The 16092-nt window shown below is 32.9% G+C and overlaps 6 protein-coding genes across 6 annotated transcripts; 5 read left to right on the forward strand and 1 right to left on the reverse strand.

The window, feature by feature from the left end:
- Nucleotides 1-98: 98 nt before the first annotated feature.
- TVAGG3_0328220 (regulation of response to stimulus) lies at nucleotides 99-2595 on the forward strand (the record flags this gene model as incomplete). The annotated part of the gene is made up of 1 exon (XM_001307860.1): nucleotides 103-2487. One exon carries the CDS (start codon nucleotides 103-105, stop codon nucleotides 2485-2487), a length of 2385 nt encoding a protein of 794 aa, XP_001307861.1.
- A 325-nt stretch (nucleotides 2596-2920) lies between these two features.
- Nucleotides 2921-4600, forward strand: TVAGG3_0328230 (chondroitin AC/alginate lyase family protein family; the record flags this gene model as incomplete). The annotated part of the gene is made up of 1 exon (XM_001307859.1): nucleotides 2921-4600. One exon carries the CDS (start codon nucleotides 2921-2923, stop codon nucleotides 4598-4600), a length of 1680 nt encoding a protein of 559 aa, XP_001307860.1.
- A 309-nt stretch (nucleotides 4601-4909) lies between these two features.
- On the forward strand, nucleotides 4910-7303 carry TVAGG3_0328240 (uncharacterized protein; the record flags this gene model as incomplete). The annotated part of the gene is made up of 1 exon (XM_001307858.1): nucleotides 4910-7303. One exon carries the CDS (start codon nucleotides 4910-4912, stop codon nucleotides 7301-7303), a length of 2394 nt encoding a protein of 797 aa, XP_001307859.1.
- Nucleotides 7304-7356: 53 nt separating this feature from the next.
- TVAGG3_0328250 (regulation of response to stimulus) lies at nucleotides 7357-9835 on the reverse strand (the record flags this gene model as incomplete). The annotated part of the gene is made up of 1 exon (XM_001307857.2): nucleotides 7357-9816. One exon carries the CDS (start codon nucleotides 9814-9816, stop codon nucleotides 7357-7359), a length of 2460 nt encoding a protein of 819 aa, XP_001307858.1.
- Nucleotides 9836-10467: 632 nt separating this feature from the next.
- Nucleotides 10468-13850, forward strand: TVAGG3_0328260 (coagulation factor 5/8 C-terminal domain-containing protein family; the record flags this gene model as incomplete). The annotated part of the gene is made up of 1 exon (XM_001307856.1): nucleotides 10618-13815. One exon carries the CDS (start codon nucleotides 10618-10620, stop codon nucleotides 13813-13815), a length of 3198 nt encoding a protein of 1065 aa, XP_001307857.1.
- Nucleotides 13851-14478: 628 nt separating this feature from the next.
- TVAGG3_0328270 (uncharacterized protein) lies at nucleotides 14479-16012 on the forward strand (the record flags this gene model as incomplete). Its single annotated transcript, XM_001307855.2, has 1 exon — nucleotides 14479-15771. One exon carries the CDS (start codon nucleotides 14479-14481, stop codon nucleotides 15769-15771), a length of 1293 nt encoding a protein of 430 aa, XP_001307856.2.
- Between the last annotated feature and the right edge of the window lie 80 nt (nucleotides 16013-16092).

Raw genomic sequence — 16092 nt, forward strand, 5'->3', positions numbered from 1 at the left:
TTATAAAATGAATTGAATTTGAAAACCTTTAAATGCTATTCAAAGCATCAATTCAAAATTGATTATTTATTTTATTAGATTTCAATAATGATTTTTTTATAAATGACGTTAATTCCTGATGCATACTATCATGACCCAGGAGCTGTGCTCAAAGATGTTAAAATGTCTGATCCTGATCTTATTATTTCAAGTTCTTGTACCGAAATTTACGATTCCGCATTTTTATATTCAAAGAACACCTTACAATCATTTACTTTTCAAGAAAATCCTCAACTTACCAAGATTGGCTCCAATGCCTTTTATTCTTGCGCAAGTTTAACAAAAATTGATTTATCGAAATGTTCACTGTTGCAAACCATAAGCACTAGAGCTTTCTATCAATGTAAATCCGTAAAGTCACTATTATTACCAGATGGATTGCAAGAAATATTAAGTGTTGCATTTTTGGGAATTCAAATTTCAACGCTTACTATTCCATCTTCAGTAAAAACCATTGGTGAGTCAGCATTTGGTGATATTTCAACTCTCTTATCAATAACTTTTAACGAAGGATCGCAACTTCTTGAACTCACAAAAAATGCATTTTATAAGACGAGTTTGCTTGAGTTTACAGTTCCAGAATCAGTTAATTCTATCAATGGAATGTTCATTAACGCTGTGATAACAATGAAGAAGATAAAAGTCCATCAGAACAACCAATATTTTGAAAGTGATGGAAATGCTGTTTACACAAAGAATTTTTCAAAAATTGTTGCTTTTGCAGCCAATTCTACAACATCTTATGTGATTAACTCAAAAGTTCAGATAATAGGCAACGCAACATTCATGAGAGCTAGACTTTCTTCTATTACTATTCCTCCTTCTGTTACAGTTATTCAATCTTATGCATTTTATGAAACAATAAATCTTAAAGAAATAAATTTACCACCAAATATAACAGAAATTCCAGAAGCATGGTTCTTTAATTCAGGATTAACATCTATCACTATTCCTGATAATGTTACATCAATTGAATCCCTTGCCTTCGCATCATGCAATAGTTTGACAACTATTGTTTTACCTGAAGGCTTAGAATATATAGGCGGTGGTGCTTTTCCTTCGAATAAAAACATTAAAATCGTTTTTCCTGAAGCATCATCAGTACAACTTGATGATCAAATGCTTATTATATCTAAAGATAAGACATATATTTCAATGTGTTTAAATTCATCTGCAATATCAATAACAATTCCAAGTTCGGTTAAGACAATAAAACAACGCGCGTTTATGTCAGCAAAACAATTAACAACTGTTATATGTGATGGAACATCAGAAGTCGAAGTTATAGAGAACTATGCATTTTATTTATGTGAGCAATTGACTTCTATCCCAAGTTTCCCTAAGTTGAAACAAATTGGAGAATATGCATTTTCAAAGACAAAGATAAATTCAGCAATTTCTTTCTCTCCATATCTTGAGAAAATAGGACAATATTGTTTCTACTTAGCACAGTCAATCTCGAGAATTACTTTCTCATCAACAACGACTGCACTTTATTTCAACGATTTCTGTTTCTCTGGCTGCACATCACTTTCAAGCATCGACTTACATGATTGCACATGCAACATCTATTTCAGGAAGAATGTCTTTTCAGACTGTTCTTCTCTTTCGATGTTCAATGTTAATGACAAAATCAAAAGTTTTGACTCATGCTGCTTTATGAACAGTGGACTTGAAACAATCAACTTTGCTAACAGTTATACTTCATTTGACACACTTCCTTCTATGTTCCTCAAAGGATGTACAAACATCGAAGAGATTATCATTCCAACGAATATCGAAATCATAGGTAATGAATGTTTCAGTGAAACATCTATATCTTATATAAGTATTCCAGACAGTGTTACAACACTTTCAACACAGTGTTTCAGTGGATGTTCACAACTTGATCATGTTGACATCTCTTCAACATCAGGCCTCACTACTATCATGGGTTCTATCTTTGAAGGTTGCACATCATTGTCATACATCAGTGATTTTCGCAGTTCTAAGTTTGTTTGTGTTAACAGCACTATCTACGACGTCGGTTTCAGTCAAGTCTACATCCACGCTCCCGGTTGCAAGGACAGGTACATCAGCTTCGACAGTCGTCTTGTTACTGTCAGTGAAGGTGCATTCATCAACAGCCGTTACATCGAGCTTGTTGTCTTTGTTGAGAACAGTGTTCGTATTATAGGTCGTCGTTCATTCGAATCATGCATTCGTCTTGAACATATCAGCATCCCATCCAGTGTTGTTTCCATTGGTTCAGATGCATTCATTCACTGCGACAGTCTTCGCTGTGGTGTTCTTTTCCAGAACAAGACACAACCATTCATCGAACTTCTTGTTTCTAGTGGTCTTCCTAAATCATCACTTCGTCTATGTTCCGTTTTCAGTTGTGCTGTTCGTAATTGCAACACTTTCTCTATTTCATTCTCTTTATTCACTGTTTTTATACTAATGTAAATAAAATTTTAATTTTGTTTATTATTTCGAATTGTTTGAGTTTAATAATATGAATTGTTGTAGTCAATATTTCAATAGCATCATTAATTGTATAGAATTGAAAAATTTTGCAATTAGCTTTGGGTTGAATTGAATAATCATAAATAAGCTATCTAACTAGTTAATGAAATTTTTTAATGTACTCTCAAATTTTTTTTATCTGATTTTGACTTCCGAAACATTTATCTCCATCGATGCACCGGATGAAAATGATCAAAACCATGCAGCTATGGATAGAAAGCAAAAAAGAATGCAAATAGTTGCTAGTATTTCTGCCATAACAATATTAATTATTTGTATTGTATTAGTAATTTATTCAATCATTTATAATATCATCAAAAATAAATACAAAAGGCCAATGTTATTCATAGCGAATGGTGATGAAGCAAAAATAATGAAAGCTATTCTTTCAAATAATATCTTAAATAATTCATTCAACGCTTTGGTAAAAAGCACTGATAAAATACTTAATACAAGTGTATTAACTTATAACATAAGAGGAACAACCCTTCTAGAAGTTTCGAGAGAAGCTGTACACAGAATTTTTTACTGTTCAACTTTATTTAGATTAACTAATGAGAAAAAATACTTTGACAAGGCATTTGCCGAGATTAACTCAGTGTGTTCATTTGATAATTGGCATCCTGCCCATTTTTTAGATGTTGCCGAAATGGTGACTGCTGTTTCCATTGGATATGATTGGCTTTATAATAATCTAACAAAAGCCCAACGCGAATCAATACGTCAGTGCATTATTAAAAATGCAATTTACCCTTCAATAAATGAATCAACAAATTCTTTCTTAAAAATGACCAATAATTGGAATCAAGTATGCAATTCTGGTTTGACCCTTGCAGCAATCGCCATACGAGATACAGATAAAAACATTTCTGATTTCATAATAAACAGATTGATAAATAATCTAAAGAATTCAATGAACCAGTTCTCACCTGATGGAAACCATCCAGAGGGATATTTCTATTGGATTTATGGCGCAACTTATGCAGGCATGATGTTTGCTGCGCTAGATCGGTTCTTTGGTCATACATACAAGATGGCTGAATGGCATGGTTTCGCGGAGTCAGGAAAATCTATTCAATATATGGTCGGAACTAGTGGTCTTAATTTTAATTATTATGATACAGGCCAAAAAGGTGGAATTATCCCGATTTTATTTTGGTTTGCTTATTATTACAAAGATCCATCCTATATATTCTATGATTATTATTCGATGACGGAATGGAAACAAACATCAGGCAGTGATTTCATGCCTTTAATTTTAATATATGGATCCAAACTAAAATTGGAAAACATTAAGCCTCCTGAGAAGAAATTATTTTATACAAAGTGTACGACTCCTGTTATACTAGTTAGAACCCGCTGGGACAGATACAATGGAATGTCTTTTGGTTTTAAAGGCGGATGTGCAATGGATCCACATGCTCATATGGATGCAGGATCATTTGTATTTGATGCTCTGGGTGTGAGATGGGCTTCTGATTTAGGCCAATCAGAGTATGCCAAACTAAGTTCTGCAGGAATTGATTTATGGAACTTTAAACAAAATTCTACTAGATGGAATGTGCATAGAATTGGACCAATCGCTCATAATACTCTAACTATTGAAGGAGAAAAACATAATGTTGATGCAAGATCAAACATTACTGTTATCTATGATTCTGATGATAATAAATTAGGAGGTCAGATAGATTTCACAGATAACTTCTTCGGGAAGCTCAAGTCTGTGATAAGAGATGTTATTTTGGTAAATGAAAAATACTTGGAAATTACTGATAATATTGTAGGTGGCAAAACAAGTGTGAACATAGTTTGGACAATGACAACATATGCCAATATTACGTTAACCGATTCTAAAACAGTGACTCTAACAATCGGAGAGAAGACTTGTGTATTAAATGTTAAAAGTCCGTCTGATTGCAGAATTTCATTTGCAAACAATAAGCCTCCCAATAATTATGAAGAATCTAATGAAGGAACCCAAAGAATATTGATAAAGATGTCTGTTGCTGCTGGTGAATCAAAGCAAATCAAAATAACTCTCACGCCTCAATAAATTAAATGCAAAAATTGTTTGTTGAAATATTGATATCAATTGGCAAGATCATCATGTCACTGGTGATCTTCAACTGTATTGTCAATGATAATGTGAAATCTCGCTTTTCATTCGGCATTCGAAGTTTTTAATCTTTTGACATTTTTCTAATCAGAAAACATTCAAAAATTGAATACAATTTCAAAATTTTAATAACATCTGAATTATATTTTAAATCGTGATTTGGAATATTATTGAGTTTAATTTGGTTCAGATCTTGTTATACAGTCTTCAAATAGCCTGTTCTATAATAAAAATGATAAATAATATATGAAATTAATCCCTGATAGATATTATCATGAGCCCGGTGCAGTTCTTAAGGATGTTAATCTGGAGGATCCAGACCTTATCATATCTTCGCGTTGTACAGAGATATATGGTGCATCAGATACAGATTACGCATTTTATTATTCAAGAGAGACATTACGATCTTTCTCTTTTGAAACAAATCCTCAACTTACAAATATTAGATCATATTCTTTCTTTCAATGCACGAAGCTCATTAGAGTCGATTTATCGTTATGCACAAAATTACAAACTATAGATTATCAATCATTTTATGGTTGCACATCAGTACAAGATTTACTATTACCCGAAGGCCTACAAACCATTGCATCGATGGCGTTTGCATTCATTAACATATCATCTCTTAACATTCCATCAACTGTTACTAGTATTGAACAAAATGCATTTGGAGATATTAAGACTCTTTCATCAATAACATTTACTGAGGGATCAAAATTACAAGCTCTGTATAACAATTTATTTATTAGAGCAAGTTTTTTAGAATTCACTATTCCTGAATCAGTTAATTATATAAATGGTGCATTTTGTAATAGTGTTGTAACAATGAGGAAGATAAAAGTTCATAAGAACAATCAATATTTTGTAGATGATGATTGTGCTGTATATACTAAGGATTATTTGAAAATTGTTGCTTATGCAGCTAATTCATCGACATCGTATATAATTGATCCAAGAGTTCAGACAATTGCAAACGGTGTTTTTATACATGCTACATTCACTTCAATTACATTACCACAATCTCTCACTTCGATAGGACCATATGCCTTCTTTAGTACCGAGAATTTAAAAGAGATAGCTTTACCACCTGATATTACCGAAATTCCAATTGGATGTTTTGGATCTTCAGGCTTAACAAGAATAGAAATACCAAATAAAGTTAATTCAATTGGCAACGATGCATTTTTGGATTGCAAAGACATGATTACTATAATTCTCCCAGAAAACATTTCAAATATTGGAGGAGATGCATTTCCTTCAAATGCAAATATAACCTTTCATGAAAATGCATCTGTTGAATTAGATGATCAAAAGCTTATTATTTCTAAAAATAAAACATACATTTCATTGTGCTTAAATCCTGATGTTAAAACTATCACAATACCAAGTACTGTAAAGACAATCAAGCAACGTGCCTTTATATCTAAATTTCAGTTGGCATCCATCTTATGTGACGGAATATCTGAACTAGAGGTTATAGAAGATCAAGCTTTTAATTTGTGTATGAATCTGACTTCTATCCCAAGTTTCCCTAAGTTGAAACAAATTGGAGAATATGCATTTTCAAAGACAAAGATAAATTCAGCAATTTCTTTCTCTCCATATCTTGAGAAAATAGGACAATATTGTTTCTACTTAGCACAGTCAATCTCGAGAATTACTTTCTCATCAACAACGACTGCACTTTATTTCAACGATTTCTGTTTCTCTGGCTGCACATCACTTTCAAGCATCGACTTACATGATTGCACATGCAACATCTATTTCAGGAAGAATGTCTTTTCAGACTGTTCTTCTCTTTCGATGTTCAATGTTAATGACAAAATCAAAAGTTTTGGTTCTGGATGTTTCATGAATTGTAGTCTTAATGTTCTCACTTTCGAAAATAGTATTGCATCATTTGATACTCTTCCATCTTTGTTTCTCAAAGATTGTAGAAATATTGAAGAGATCATTATTCCAACAAATATAGCAATCATAGGTAATGAGTGTTTCAGTGGAACATCAATATCTTATATAAGTATTCCAGATAGTGTTACTAAACTTTCAATTCAGTGTTTCAGTAACTGTTTAAATCTTGAGCGTGTTGATATCTCATCATCGTCTCGTCTTGAAGAGATCGGATTTGGTCTTTTCGCCGGATGCACTTCGTTGTCATACATCAGTGATTTCCGAAGTTCTAAGTTTGTTTGTGTTAACAGCACTATCTACGACGTCGGTTTCAGTCAAGTCTACATCCACGCTCCCGGTTGCAAGGACAGGTACATCAGCTTCGACAGTCGTCTTGTTACTGTCAGTGAAGGTGCATTCATCAACAGCCGTTACATCGAGCTTGTTGTCTTTGTTGAGAACAGTGTTCGTATTATAGGTCGTCGTTCATTCGAATCATGCATTCGTCTTGAACATATCAGCATCCCATCCAGTGTTGTTTCCATTGGTTCAGATGCATTCATTCACTGCGACAGTCTTCGCTGTGGTGTTCTTTTCCAGAACAAGACACAACCATTCATCGAACTTCTTGTTTCTAGTGGTCTTCCTAAATCATCACTTCGTCCATGTTCTCAATTCAGTTGTGCTAATCAATATTTCAACAATTTTCCAATTTCTTTTTCTCCTTTCACTTATTTTATTTTAACTTAAATGTAGATATAGTTTTAATAAAAAAAATTCAAAGATCAAAAATTATTAATATTTTAAATTAGCATTACAATAAATGGTTGTATTAAATTAATATTCATATGAGCCTCATTGCATTTGCATGAATAAACGCTTGAGCACTTGCTTAAACAATGTGAGTTCAACTTAGAAATTTTTACAAGATTTTTCCGAAAATCTTTGTTTTTGTTTTCAATTTCCAGACCGCAATTAAGACTATTACATCCTAAGAAAACATCCTTGCCAATGTTTGAAACGCATATTGGTATATTGATCCATGAAAGTGATGAGCATCCTTCAAATGCATTATTTGAGATTAGTGTGAGGCTGTCACTTGGAATGAATATTGAAATAAGGTTGAGACAAGACATGAATGCTCCTTCATTGATTGTACGTGTTGTAGGTGGGAGGGAAAAGAAAACAGTTGCCGAAGCAGGAGGGAACAAGATGAGAGATGTCTGAGCTTTATTAAACAGTGCTCCATTAAAAACACTGAAGCGTGAACTATCGCATTGAATGCTCCTGATTCTGAAACAGTTTTTGAATGATCCAATACCAATATTGTTTGTGTCTAATTCACTATTCGATGGTATTGTAAGACTGTCAAGATTTCCGCATTCACTGAATGAGTATGGACCAAGACTTACAAGATGTGATGGTATTGTCATATTAGTTAATGAAGTCATAGTGAATGAGTAAGCGCCAAAGCGCTCGATGTTTTCTGGAAGAATAATTAAAGAAAGATATTTGTTATATGCGAATGCATAGTCACTGATATTTACTAAAGACTTGCAGGAAAGTAAATCAAGTGTACTTATGTTGCAGCTTTGGAAACTGCTTTGTTCGATAGACTTTAAAGATGCTCCAAACTGGACAGTTGTAAGAGATGTGCAACCTAAAAAACATGATGAATCAATTGATGTCGCGGTATTAGGAATGATAATTGATGTAATAGATTTGCATAGACTAAAGCATGATGAAGGAAGTGAAGTAATAGACGAGTCTTCAATATGTACTTCTTTCAGCGAACTGCAATTATAGAAACTGTTAGATGATAGATTTTTAAGTGATGACGTAAAAACAAGACTCTTCAATCTAATACAATCTAAGAACGCACTATTACCAATAAAAGATATCTTTGTTGGAAGATTCTCGAAAGTAGCGCTACTGCATCCACTAAATGCTCCTATATTAATAGTACTTAGTGCAGAATCTGGTGGGAAGATAAATGATTTGATGTTATTATTTCCTTTGAATGCATTAGTATTAATTGTAGAAATAGATGATAAGAACCTAATACTAACATCGCTATTCGAACCAATATACTGGCTGACAGTTGTATTTTGTTTGTCAAGTATTAAAAATTGATCATCAATATAGAAATTTGATTTAGGATTAAAGTGGATAATCACACCACTATCGAAAACTTGCCCGTTTAACTTCGCTATACCTTCAGGAAGTTCTACTTCTTTTAAGTTAGGACAATTCATGAAACATCCAGAATTTAATGTTTTCAAACCTGATGGGAATTCCAAATGACTTAAATTAGTTCCATAAAATGCATTTTGATCAATAAAGTTTAATGATGCAGGAAATTTCACTGAGCTTAATCTTTTACATCCATTGAATGCAGAAACTCCTATTCCTATTACAGCATCAGGAATATCTATAGATGTAATTGAAGATTCTGCAAAAGCATATCCCCAAATAGAATTTAAAGTTGATGGTAATTGAGCACTATCTATTGTGCAAGATCTAAATGAAGATGAAGAAATGACCACAACACCTTGAGGTACTACAACATTTCCTGTTGTTTTTGGTGGACAACAAATGCAATATTTTGTTCTTTTATCTATCAATAAATTGTTTGTGACTTCATAATTTGGATTGTCTTTGCTAACCATAACAGTTTCCAGTTTTGAATCTTCAAAAATGCCATCACTTAATGTGTCGACTCTGGTTGGAATTCGGAAGCTTGTAATAGAAGTTTTTCTGATAAACCATTTTTCGATATTTGTTAAACTACTATCTTGCGGAATATTTATCTCTGTCAGCGAAGAACAACTAAAAAAACACATATATGGAAGGGATGTTATTGCTGAAGGTAAATCAAATCTTTGTATTTTGTTTAATTCAAATACGTTTTGACCAAGATTCGTTACTGAATTTGGGAGTTTGATGGATATACATGATGAACATCTAGAAAATGCATAACTGCCAATTTTGATTAGTTTTGTGCATAATGAAAGATCGATACTCTGAAGTTTGATACATTGGCTAAAACTATAATCTTCAATTATCTCAAGAGAAGGACTGGAACCGAAACTAAATGATAAAAGTGTATTTTTACATGGTTGAAATGCATATACGCTTTGAGAACCTTTGATAATCCTAGTTTTAGAATTAATAATGACCGTTTCTGCATTTGTTGTGGTAGATTTCAATGATGTATAGTCATCACTATATATTCCACCGCCACCATCTGGGAAATTACTCATTCTTTACTACTGAATTAAATATAACATTATAAAAAATGGTTGGATATTGAATATAATTGGAAAATATATCATTTGGATTAATGTTTTTCGTTGTTTTTATAGATTATTATGAAAAACCATTCGTATTCAATCGAAATATTGAGAGTGATTCAACTTAAACTATGAAATAAGAAATGAGATTCTTATTCTTAAGCAAATGTTAGTAGTTGGAGAGTTTATATTAAAATGAATTTCAAAATTTGAAAAATGTAAAGGATTATCTCAGCACCTCTTAAATTTTGTTGGTATTGATAAGTGCATATTGAACATGTAGTCTTGACATGTAATATTCAGATTTCTCGATCCAATATTTATTAGAAATGTGAATTATTTCAGAAAAGACATTAAAATTAAATTCTCTTTTAAAATTTGATTTCAACCATCATTGTTGGAGGATAAATGGATATTTCGGAAAAGTGACTATTCTTCGCAACGGTTTTTTTGTGGAAATTACGGAAAAATATAATACATTGATGGACAAGAAAAATGCATTGAATCAACTGAATCATTGCTTCACAAATTTTGATTGTTTCAGAATTGGATCTGAAACTTTATTCTGATACAATAAACATATTATATTGATCTTCAAAGGAAGAAATCTAATTTTCACTGTTTTTATTCAAATTGTTTTTCACAATGTTTTTTGCCTTTCTTTTCCAGTATATTCTCTCAAAAGACATTATCATGGCAGAGAATGGAAAATCTGAATACAGGATAATGTATCCAGACGAGAAAAGTGCTTCATATCTATATTCTCAAAAAATGATAGCTCAAGAATTAAGAGATGAAATCGAAAAACTTACGGGAGCTAAACTTGAAGTTATTACTGATGCTAGTTCAGAGACCAAAAACTTGATTTTAATTGGCCCAACAAAATTATCTCCTCAACCATCATCAAATTTTGCTGATCCGGAAATTGATTTCTTCGAAATCCGTTTTTCAAATGGTAATTTAGCTATAGTAGGAAATAGAAGAGGAATCTCATCAGGTACATATGAATTATTAGAAAAATTTGGTGGTGTTCGTTATTATGCAAGCTGGATGTATGTTTACCCAAAACCAGGCATATTAAAGGTCCCTGAAGATGTAAATATCATTTCAAGCTCATCATTCATCCATCGTGAATTTTATAATACAGATTTTGAGCAAAATATTTATTATTGCGCAAGATCTAGAATGAACACGCCAAACTGTCGTGCTCGGATTCATGGAGGACCCACAACTGAATATTATGGGTCTGAATCATTTAAGATGCTTATGACATCGGACGAATATCCAAAGAGTAAGTATCCAGAACGTTTTGCATTGCTTGCGGATGGAAGAAGATCCGATGCTGCCCCTTGCTTATCGCATCCATTAACATTTCAGATTTTCATGAAACGAATTGAAGCCGATCTCAACAATGGAGAAGTGTACTTAATTGATGTAAGTCAGTTTGATACAGGTGATCACTGTCTTTGCAAAGATTGTATGGATAGAATGAAAAAATACGGTGACAGATATTCTGGAGTCAACCTTGAGTTCATTAACAAAATTGCAACAGCTCTTGAAAAGACACATCCTAAAGTTCTGATAAGAACATTCGCATGGGACTTTACTCGCAAAGCTCCAAAGAACATCAAAGCTCATAAGAACGTAATTATCAGGTTTGCTGCAATCGACATTGATTATGGACATCCAATTGAATCTCCCATCAACAATGACTATTTCACAGATATTAAAGAGTGGCAAGAAGTTGCTGATAAGTTTTATGTTTGGGATTACACAACAAACTTTAATCACATCATGGGATTCCATCCTAATTACCATGTTATTGCTCCTAATATTAAAACATATGCAAAGTATAATTTCACTGGATTTTATTCAGAAGATTCAAACTGGTTTCATGTATTAAATAATACTCATTACAATAGATATCACAATGATATGGAAGAATACAGAGGATACATGACCACAAAATTATTATGGAATCCTAATGCAAATCCTGATTATATTGAAGATGAATTTTTGTATGGTTTTTATGGTCCAAGTGCTGCTCCTTATGTTAAACAAATTCTCAATGAAACAAAATCATTAATGATGAATGATTATGCAAATAATTGGATGGGAACTTATCATGCTGAAATACCTAATTTCATTCCAGAAGAATACGCTGATCACATGAAAAGGATTTGGGACATGGCAATTAAAGCAAGCGAAGACGATAAAGATATTGATCCAAGATTTAATTTTAATGCAAAAATGGGTCAATTGGCATCTCTCTATGTCCAATATATTAGAAATTCTCAAAGGACAAAAACGCCAACACTTGTTAATGGAAAAGTAATGATTGAAGGAAATGATAAACTCGTTAATGCTGTAAGAACAATCTTAGGAAGATGTCCTGGACCATATGTCAGGAATGAAACATCTCAAGGTGTTTGTGCAATGACATATAGAATCAGATGGGAATTAGAATTGAGGTATTTACTCAATCAATACGCTTATGGTGTTGATGCAGATATAATTAAGAATTCTGATATAACAGCTGTTTCCGCGGGACAATCTGTTAATGGCGGAAAAATTATTTCTTTGAAGAAGAAGAATATGGAATTCTTGAATCCTGAAGAAGGTATTTACTTCCATTATTTCACGGAAACAAAATATATTTACAATCAAGTTTTATTATTGGATTACAAACTCCAATCTAAAACATCCACATCAACAACATATAAACTTACCGAAGATAATGTTGCCACAACAACAAAGACGTACACGGCTACAAGCACTGGATTGAACATTGATATTAATTATGCCAGAATGTCTGCTGGAGCTGAAATGCGTCCATTGTTTATGATCACTTTGAACTTCAGTGATCCAACATTTATTGGTTACAAGATTGGAAATAAGGAATGGAAATCTCATCAGCTGATGAATAACATGGAATTTGATCATTGTGGTGGAACATTAGATAAAGCAGACAAAGTTATCATTATGGATCCAGCAACCAAAAAGGGAGTTGAGATCAAATGTCCAAACTATTTCGAATCAGTTGTTATCCATATGAACAGAACATCCAAGAAAATAAGAGTTTCTATTGTTGGTGATTATGTCACACCTTCAAATACATATAATGTTAATCATCGTTTTGTTGTTACTCCATACGAAACAATTACAGGTGCTCCTACATTCCAAAAGGCAGCTGATACAACAACTCATGATTCCAAAGTTAGATATGGATATGCAAAGGGAGATAAATTCATTTTCCCTGATTTCATGATGAATTATCTCAACCAAGGCTTGAGAAGAAGTGTTTCTGATCCTCAATCTCCAACTGGAACAAGTGCAAGATTTGATCAAGGTGTTGGGAAAATGATTTTGTTCTATGTAGCGCGTGATAATCCTTATTATATTTTATCGCAGGCAAATTACACAACGTCAATGCTTTGTAAGTGTGTGGAGCCAAATCCATCAAATCCTTTAGCAGGTTATTATGGATACGTCAGAGATATTGAGATTGATTATACTCTTGTATATCAATATGCAAAGGATTACACAGATAATGCTTATAAAGAAGTACCTCTTAAAAATCCAACTCCTATATATTCTGATACACATTTCATCATATCAAATAAATTTGGCGGATGCAAGTATTTGCATCTCAGTCAAGTAACAATGACTGTAGTAGATCCTCCAAAAGATTATGTTCCAAGGGAATGGCCAGAAGAACATCTTGAAAAAATGCAACCGCCAAATATTACCGAATACAACCAGACTGATGATAAAGATGATCAGACAGATGGAGATCAAGACCCAAAGAGTAAAAAGTGGGTTCCAGCAGTAATTGTTGTAGCAGTACTTGTTGTAATAGCAATCATTGCAGTAGCTGTTTTCTTCGTAGTGAAAAAGAAGAAGAATGAAAGTAATGAAGGTAGTGATCCAGCAGAAAGAAATGAACTAGATATGAATATAATGGTTTAGACATCTTTTCATGAATTAAAAATTTTTAATTTTCATCCTTATAAAATCGACAACTTTTTTTCATAATTCTCAAAGCATATGCACTTGAAATAATATGTAAAGATATCACTGTTAGTACACCAGGAGAAAAGAGCAATGATTCAAACAATAAGAAGTAATATTACTTAATTAATGCAATTCCTCCTCGTCATATGTATTTCATTTGACCAATGTTGCATAAAGCTTAACTATTTAATAAAATATTGGTCCACATACAGAAATAAGCAATATTCTCAACAAAAAACAATAATTTCCGGAGTTGATCTTTATTTCGATTAAGAATGATGCTGATCTGATTTTTATCTTTATTGTAATTAAAATATTATATTATATCAGTTCAATCTTGGATAATTTTTTGGAAAACTTTATATCTTCTATTGAATATGACCTTATCGTTCTCATTTAGAGAATCATGACTAAAATTTCACATGCCAATTATTTTGAATCACACAGTAATTTCCATCATTGAATATTAAATTTTCAAAATTTAAATCCATTAACTGAGTATATTACTTGGTCAATGGATATAATGCAACATTTACGATTGCATGTTCTGCTTTTCAGAGGCTATCGTAGGAGGTTGACTCATTATGGATTATGATCCAAACCTAAATTATAAACTGAATGACTTCTCTAGGTATTCGATGCCTGTCCCCTAGGATCAGCTCAATCCCTGCAAAGAACGGGAATAACTCAAGACATCCCAAGCCACCGCAAAAAACAAAATATCAGCGCGAAAAAGGAAACCGTCTTTTGTTTTCTTCTTTTGTCTGGTTCCCTGATACAAATTGTAGCTTTCCTCAGCAAGTTGTGCACTCAGACAACCTCTGGAATCATATTGGAAAGCTGGAATCACCTATGGAGATACTAATATCTAATCGATTTCCAGTCGATGATATAATCTTCGCTAATGAAGTAATTCTTATACGAGCACATAATGGACTATGTGCTGTTTACAAGAACTGGTCCAACGAGTTCATTGCTTACATTAACAATTCACATGGAGAACTTGTTCGATCAGTTTTCTTCAATTTTAAGAGGTCAGATGTCATATTTATCTCCACCTTTAAGAAAGATAAGTTCAGTGGAATGCGTGGCTATGCAATTTCCACTAGAGATCTGATCGAAGGAAAAATTTACGAGAGAAGGCTTTTGTTCACTACAGATCCAATTGTTTACCCAGGATTTGTAGAACTGGACAATACAAATGGCAGAGCAGTACTTTATTTCGGTCCAGGAAAGAATTATCGAATTTTCTCCTTGTATGACTATTCAGAGATGTTCTCAGTATCCTCTAATGACGTTATGGATATCAAGATGACTCCAAATTCCTTCATGTCCATTAAACTCCTTTCAATTTTCAAATTTGATCTCATATTCTATGACGTTACCACCGGAATATGCCAAGGTGACTTATGTTTACCATTAATTCCCCAAGCAGACCTTCAATTCATCGAACGCAGTGGAGAAAACATCCTTTTCAAACAAAATGGAAATCCAATCAACTGCTACAACATTGCAACAAGAGAAACAAGGATCATCCCTGATACAGAAGATGCATCAACATCAGAGTTTCTCTTCCTCTATAACAGAAAGCTCTTTTTCGTATTTAAATCAGGAGTTTTCCTTGGATACACCTTCAATGGAGATAAAGCCTTAACAGTTTCATCCGAAAGAAGACTTTCCCTCGCTCCTCTTTGCGTTGATTCAAATCAAGAGTATCTTGTTTGCACATCCAAAGGAAATGGAATCTGCAAAGTTCATCTTTTTGATCTTTCGACAGGAAAAGAGGAGTTCAGCAGCACTGTTGATGATGGATTGTTGAAGGGTTTCAGATTAACTTCAATCGCCTATGACAAAGACTCACACTGCATTGTCTGTGGTGATGAGGTTGGAGAAGTCCACTTCTGGCTCTGATTCTATCATTATTTTTTTATTTTTTTCGATTAAATATTTTTATCATTTTTTATCTAAATGTTTGAAGTGTTTGAACATCTTCGTTTGGATCAATACAATGTAATTCTAAAATGAAATTGTTAGGCATCAGTTGAAATTTTGATTATGAAATATAAGTCAAAGTTCTAGAAAAATAGAGTAAGTATCAAATTGTTACATGATTTTAAATGTCTGTTGTGATTAGATCACATTAGAACAAAAAGATTGGATCCGCCCAAGGATATCTCATATGAAAATGATACTATTTGACAGAAAAAATATTAAAACTATGTAGAATCCAAT

Source organism: Trichomonas vaginalis, chromosome V (assembly GCF_026262505.1).
Source record: "Trichomonas vaginalis G3 chromosome V, whole genome shotgun sequence".
NCBI classification, from domain to species: Eukaryota; Parabasalia; order Trichomonadida; family Trichomonadidae; genus Trichomonas; species Trichomonas vaginalis.